We start from the raw sequence: 6,789 nt of genomic DNA, 5'->3' as shown, positions 1-6,789 counted from the left end.
AAAAAAAAAAAAAGATAAATGAATGCCATGCTTCAGAATTCCCAGATTCTAGGCCGGGTGCGGTGGCTCATGCCTGTAATCCCAGCACTTTGGGAGGCTAAGGCAGGGGGGATCACGAGCTCAGGAGATGGAGACCATCCTGGCTAACACAGTGAAACCCCGTCTCAACTAAAAATACAAAAATTAGCCAGGCATGGTGGCGGGCTCCTGTAGTCCCAGCTACTGGGGAGGCTGAGGCAGGAGAATCGCTTGAACCCAGGAGGCGGAGGTTGCAGTGGGCCAAGATTGCGTCATTGCACTCCAGCCTGTATGAGACTCAGTCTCCAGAAAAAAAAGAATTCCTGGATTCTGCAGAGCTCTTACATGTGCTGACCATCCTGATCTTTCCCCAAACACTGGAGGTGGGAGGGGGAGGATGGGCCCCATCCTCTAGATGAAGAGACAGAGGCTGGGAAAGGTGAGTGGCTTGTCCCTCCCAGGCTCCACACAGGAAGTGGTGGGGCTGGCTGAGCCCTGCTGGCCATGCCCAGGCCTGTCACTGGCTCTAGCCTGCCCTGGATGGACTCCTCTTCTCCATTTAAGTGCTCCCCTGTCTGTGCTGCAGAGTTCCAGAGGGAGGCTGAACCCGAGGGCAAGAAGAAGGGGAAGTTCAAGACCATGAAGATGTTGAAACTGCTAGGAAACAAACGTGATGCCAAGAGCAAGTGCCCCAGAGACAAGAGCTAACAGCACGAGAAGCCAGTTGGGGACTGCCCCCTCCTGGACCAGCTCCTGGGCTGTGCTCTGTTTGAAGGGGACGCGCTGCTCCCCTCAGATCAGTCAGGAGGAAGATGACTAAGGGGAGGGATCCTCGGGGTGATGGCCTCTTCCTCCTCAGGGGCCTCTGACTGCTCTGGGCCAAAGAGTCTTTTCTTTCTTCTCCCAGCCCCAGGCAGCGGTGACTTGGCCCTGCCCAACCTGATTCTGATGACTGCAGATGCTGCAGTCCCAAGGGGCAAATAGGGTCCCAGGGTCCAGGGAGGGGCGCCTGCTGAGCACATTCGCCCCCTCACCCTGCCCAGCCCCTGCCATGAACTCTGGCCTGGGTCTCCACCTCCAGGGTCCTGCTCTTCCAGGCAGGCCAGGAAGTGGCGCTGGGCCGCACTGGCTTCTTCCTGCCCCAGCCCTGGCTCTGAGTCTCTGTCTTCCTGTCCTGGGCAGGCGCCCCTGGCTCTCAGTTTCCCTCACTCAGGAACTCTGTTTCTGACGTCTCCAGTTAAGTTTGAGTTTATAACTTGAGAGGCCTGTACTGTCAGACGTGAATGGGCCTGACGGGCAAATCCATCCCTCTCTCCCTCACAGTTCCAGGAGCAGCTTCCCTCGTCTCCCCTTACTCCACAGGGAGCCTCCCTTGCCAGGACCAGGGCTGCGATGGCCATGCTGGGGCAGGTGGGTGCCCTGTTGGCTGCTCTCAGTGCTGCCCCCAGGCTGCAGTTCCGGTCCCTGGTTGTCAGGTAGGAAGAGGGTACACTCGAAGCACGTGCTCATCTTGTTTCCTTAACGTCTGTAGTCTGACCCCTCATTTAGACTTTCCTCCGCTACCCCGGTCCAGGGGAGAGGCTCGCTCCCGCCCGTGGTCATCACTGGTCTGTCTCCCCTGTTGTCTGTTCTCTCCCTGACTCCCTCCCACCGAAGGCCTGATGGCCACTCGCCCCTCTGGGATAGCTATAGGAGAGGAGGAGTGATGGGGGCCACCACCTTTTCTACAGGAAATGTGCCCAGCAGCTCTTGGTCAAAGCACTGTTGCTATAAGCTATCTCTGGGACGCCTCTAGGCCCCCTTCCCTCTACACACCTCTGGGAAAAGATCACACTGTATTAACTCTCGAGGAGTTTCCTCGCCAATAAACAGACAACCTCAACTGCCAGTGCCCTGCCGCCTCTGGCCATAGCGGCAGCCTTGTCTGCCCTCCCGCCTGCCTCTGCCACAGCTGGTGGCTGAGCATCTCTGGTCCCCCAGAGGCCATGTTGGAGCCATCCTCCAAGAGGGATCTCTGCCCTCACCGCCTGCCACTGGGCAGGATCCCTTTCCTCTGCAGGGAGAGGTGGCTCCTCGGCCATGCAGCCCCTAGCAGGCTGCTTCTAAACACTCCTGTTGGCCTGGAGCTGGAGCCACCAACTCCAGGGCCTTTCCAGGGCCAGACAGGTAACACGCATGAACCCAAGTGACAGCTCTGACGGGCTGTTTCAGTGTCAGGAGACTAAGCTGGCAGGGGCAGGGGTGAGCTGGAGGCAGTTTGAGGGGCTGCCTTCCTCACTCAAGTCACCTGTGGCCTGTGGCGCTGAATGTGGGCCCGGTGTTGCCAGATCCTTTGTCGTAAGAAGCTAGAAATCCAGATTTTATATGTGTGTCATTTGGTCATATCAGTCAAGGGTTGGCTGATACTGTGTGTCCAGGGTGGGCTGGATTTGTCCTGGGGTTCTCTGGTTTGCTGCCTCCTGACCACATGATGGGGCCTTTGAGGTGGAGGACAACTGTTCCCATCAGGGTGCACCCTCTGCCCTCAGGTTCTTGAGGGGTGTGTGGACACAGAGGCTTTCCGTGGAATGTCCCTGAGCCGGCCCTTGATCGGGGCCTCACCACTTCAGGGCCGTGTTTATTCTGCAAACCAAAACTTGGGTCATGTGGCCTGATAGGATTATGAGACTCCCTCCAGGTGCCCGAGACAGGGTTGATATTTCCAAAATATTCTGGTGATTTACTGGGACAGGCAACTGACAGAATACTGGAGAAGGTAGGGATCATGGGTATCAGGAACTAGAGGGGAGGGGACAGATGTGCTGTGTACAGGACACGGTGTCGGGTGGCTCCTTCCCAGCAGGGCCTCACAGATGCACAAGCACGGAGCTGCTGGGTTTTGCCCAAGAAAGGTCACACGGCACATGCTGGGATTGGAACTTCCAGGCCAGGGCTCTAGGTCCCTCCCACCCTTTCGTGTTTCTTTCTGTGGCCATGGGTATAGTGGAAAGACATAAAGCTAAAGCCAGCTTTGAATCCCGAGTACACTGCTTGCCAGTTAGATGCCCTTGGCTGTGGTATCTCATTAAGACCTAGTTTTCACAGAGGAATAATGAACCATTGCAGAGGTTTATTGAGATCATTAACAGAGTGGAATTCAGCACCTGCCACAGCAGCCAGCCATGGGGTGCCCAAGAGGTTGGTTCCCATTGCCACTTGAAATATGCAAACAGGTAGCTGGAAACCATCTGTGCTTGACAAATTCTAACGCCTTGAACAAATAAGCTTATCCCTCTGAAAACAAAATGGTGCTTGTAATGACCCACGTTCAATATGTTTTATTGGCCAGTTAATCATTGTGATTGAATACTTGCCTAAGGCGGTAAGAAATCAAATAAGTAAATCCTAAAACAGAAAGAAAGGAATCATTTTCATTCCTGAATTCAGAAAACCAAATGAACAGGCCACAGGCTGGAGGTGGTGGGAAGCAGGCTCAGTGGATACCTTTAGACACACGTCCTATTAGGGATGCTCAGGTCTTACTCCTCTGTGTATGGGGCTGTGGGTCTCGGGCTCCAGTGGCATTCCTGGGCAGGGGCTAGGCTGCTGAGTATGCCTTGGGGTACTGCAGGGCAGTGCTGTGCCACCATCTAACGTGGCTGAAGGCTGGTAGGGTGGGTTGGCCTGAGGATGGCCCTGCCTGGCAGAGGAGTGGACTCCAGTGGTCGAGCTTGGGCTATGCTGCCTATCTCTGGAGACAGATTAAGTGGTGGCAAGAGCCTTCCTAAGTTCCTCACTCCTCCTGCGGTCAATGTCTTCCATTTCCCGGAGTTTCTGCAAAGGGCATCAGGGAAAGTGGGTATATCAGGGCTAGGAACCCGAGGAACCGTCACAGCAGTGAGCTAGAGCTTGACCCCTGAACCCTGCCACAGCTGGCCCTATATTTCCATTCACACTTGCTCTGGGCCCTTCCCCTCCCCGCTTCCCCGGTTGTTTCTCCTACCTGGGATATTTCAGCAAGGATGATTCCTCGGTACTGTTTGCCCTGTCCCAGGGCCTCCATGTCAGTCAGGAATTCTTTCCTCTCCTGGATTTCCTTCACCACTGGACAGAGGAGAGGGCTGTCAGGCTCCTGTGACAGATGCCGGCAGCAGGTTGCCTCTCTTGAGGAGAAGAAGTGGTTCTATTGTCAAATAGTGTTTCTAGGCCGGGCACGGTGACCCGTGCCTGTAATCCCAGCACTTTAGGAGGCCGAGGCGGGTGGATCATGAGGTCAGGAGTTTGAGATCAGCCTGACCAACATGATGACCCCTTGTCTACTAAAAATACAAAAATTAGCCAGGCGTGGTGGCGCACACCTGTAATCCCAGCTACTCAGCTGGCTGAGGCAGGAGGATCGCTTGAACCTGGGAGGTGGAGGCTGCAGTGAGCCCCGATCATGCCACTGCACTCTAGCCTGGACAATAAGAGCGAGACTGTCTCAAAATAAATATATTAAATAAATAAATAGCGTTTCTCACTTGTTGACCCCCAGGGATCCCCTGACTGCTGCATCCAATTCTGGGCCCCCTCCTCACATTACCCCCACCCCCAGCATGACTGGTCCATCGGAGCCTTACACTCTTCAAATCGGTCTTGCTCAGGGGCTGGAGGCTCCTGTCGTGCAGGAGGGGCCTTTCTTTTCCGTTCCTCTGGGTCCTTCCCCATGGCAAAGATATTTTGGAGTCTTTGTTTCTCCTTCTCCAGATCTCCTGTAGGGCCAAAAAGAAATGGCCTAGTTAGGCCGTGAAGGGTGCCCTCATTCATGGTCTGCGTTCCCAAGTGCACGCGCTTGCTGCAGGGTGCCTGGTCATGCAGACAGGGCTTCTGTACACCTGGCTCCTACCCTGGGTTCTCCTGAGCAATACTGTACTGTCAAGAGAGGCAGAAAGAGGTTGAAAGAACCAAGAAAAGACTCTGGGTATGTTCTGTAATTCCAACACTTCAGGAGGCTGAGGTGGCAGGATCACTTAAGACCGGGAGTTCAAGACCAGCCTAATGGATGTAGTGAAACCCCCATCTCTTTTTTTTCTTTTTCTTTTCTTTTTTCTTTCTTTCTTTTTTTTTGGAGACAAGGTCTGACTCTGCTGCCCAGATTGGAGTGCAGTGACATAATTTCGACTCACTGCAACCTCCCGGGCTCAAGCCATCTTCCCATCTCAGCCTTCCGAGTAGCTGGGACTACAGGTGGACATCATCGTGCCCAGCTAATTTTTGTATTTTTTTTTTTTTTTTTAGTAGAGATGGAGTTTTGCCACGTTGCCCAGGCAGGTCGCAAACACGTGAGCTCAAGCAATCTGCCAGCCTTGGCCTCCCAAAGTGCTGGAATTACAGGCATGAGCCATCACGCCGGGCCAATATCCCATCTCTTAAAAAAAAAAAGAAAAAGAGTCCGGGCACGGTGGCTCACACCTGTAGTCCAAGCATTTGGGAGGCCAAGGTGGGCGAATCACCTGAGGCCAGGAGTTCAAGACCAGCCTGGCCAACATGGTGAAACCCCATCTCTACTAAAAATATAAAAATTAACTGGACATGGTGGTGGATACCTGTAATCCCAGCTACTCAGGAGGCTGACATGAGACTTGCTTGAACCCAGGAGGTGCAGGTTGCAGTGAGCCAAGATAGCACCACTGCACTCCAACCTGGGCACAGAGTGAGACTCTATCTCCAAAAAAAAAAAAGAAGTTTTGTCAAAACCCACACACTGCTTTGGTGCAGAGCAAGGCTAAGAAAGCTCAGGAACCTGGGGCCTTGGCGATGCCTGTAGTGGCAACCTATGTGTAGGGGCTGCAGGGAGAGGTTGGGCTGTGGCCTTGAGCCCTGATAGCCCCTAAAATCAGGAATTGGTAGATTCCAGCTAATCGTGAGTTCTGGAAAAATAAAAAAAGAGGACCATCTGACTGGTTTCCTCTGCGCCCTGAATACCCCTAAGCTAACATGTGCTGAGGCTCAAGAGCATCGGTACAAAGTGCATGGGGATGTGATTAGCTACCTTCCCACTGCTTGCGTCCCTCTCCCCTGTCCTCCCCCAGGGAGATGGGGAAAGGCCGAGACCCTCACTTACTGGTGGCTTGAGGCTTGAACTGCTCCCGACTGTAGGCCCCATTGGCTTGGCACATGTTGGCAGGCCGGAGGTGGGGACGGGCTGCGAGGATGGGAGGCAGGTAGATAGGCGAGGCTATTTGCTTGGAAGGTAAGACCCTCTGACTGGATGTTGGGCTGCACTGTAGGGGCAAAGCATCTCCTCCTGGGGAATGAAGAGTGGGGGTGGGAGGACCCACATGGCTTTTTTTTTTTTTTTTTTTGAGTCTGAGCCTTGCTGTGTCACTCAGGCTGGAGTGCAGTGGCGCAATCTCAGCTTACTGCAACCTTCGCCTCCTAGGTTCAAGCGATTCTCCTGCTTCAGTCTCCCAAGTAACTGGAATTACAGGCATGTGCCACCATGCTCAGCTAATTTTTGTATTTTTAGTAGAGACGGGCCATGTTGGCCAGGCTGGTCTTGAACTCCTGACCTCAAGTGATCCACCCACGTCAGCTTTCCAAAGTGCTAGGAATATAGGCATGAGCTATTACACCCGGCCACTTTTTAAAAATAAAAGTTGGCTGGGCACGGTGACTTACGCCTGTAATCCCAGCACTTTGGGAGGCCGAGATGGGTGATCACCTGAGGTCAGGAGTTTGAGACCACCCTGGCTAACACGGTGAAACCCCGTCTCTACTAAAAATACAAAAAATTAGCCAGGCGTGGTGGCA

At 53.7% G+C, this 6,789-nt stretch overlaps 2 protein-coding genes across 6 annotated transcripts in view; one reads left to right on the top strand and one right to left on the bottom strand.

Annotated features, from left to right (window-relative positions):
• MICALL1 (MICAL-like 1) overlaps window positions 1-1,175 on the top strand; it is a 43,264-nt gene extending 42,089 nt beyond the window's left edge. Inside the window, exon 16 of the mRNA XM_011979131.1 lies at window positions 1,100-1,175. Coding sequence (XP_011834521.1) covers window positions 1,100-1,175 — 76 coding nt within the window. The remainder of the gene's footprint in view (window positions 1-1,099) is intronic.
• Window positions 1,176-3,107: 1,932 nt separating this feature from the next.
• The window catches only part of LOC105538886 (chromosome unknown open reading frame, human C22orf23), a 15,907-nt gene continuing 12,225 nt past the window's right edge, over window positions 3,108-6,789 (bottom strand). For 3 of the 5 annotated variants that reach the window (XM_011978887.1, XM_011978884.1, XM_011978886.1), the window contains 4 exons: window positions 6,101-6,283; window positions 4,617-4,748; window positions 4,001-4,101; window positions 3,108-3,831 (listed from right to left, as the gene is read on the bottom strand). In XM_011978887.1, coding sequence (XP_011834277.1) covers window positions 3,760-3,831; window positions 4,001-4,101; window positions 4,617-4,748; window positions 6,101-6,283 — 488 coding nt within the window. In that variant the 3' untranslated portion in view covers window positions 3,108-3,759. Of the gene's footprint in view, window positions 4,102-4,616; window positions 4,749-6,100; window positions 6,284-6,789 lie in introns of all 5 variants that reach the window. The other 2 variants (XM_011978883.1, XM_011978885.1) reach the window with 1 other exon arrangement.

The sequence above is a fragment of the Mandrillus leucophaeus genome, unplaced genomic scaffold (genome assembly GCF_000951045.1).
Source record: "Mandrillus leucophaeus isolate KB7577 unplaced genomic scaffold, Mleu.le_1.0 Scaffold2, whole genome shotgun sequence".
NCBI classification, from domain to species: domain Eukaryota; kingdom Metazoa; phylum Chordata; class Mammalia; order Primates; family Cercopithecidae; genus Mandrillus; species Mandrillus leucophaeus.
This window is presented reverse-complemented; position numbering and strand designations above follow the sequence as displayed.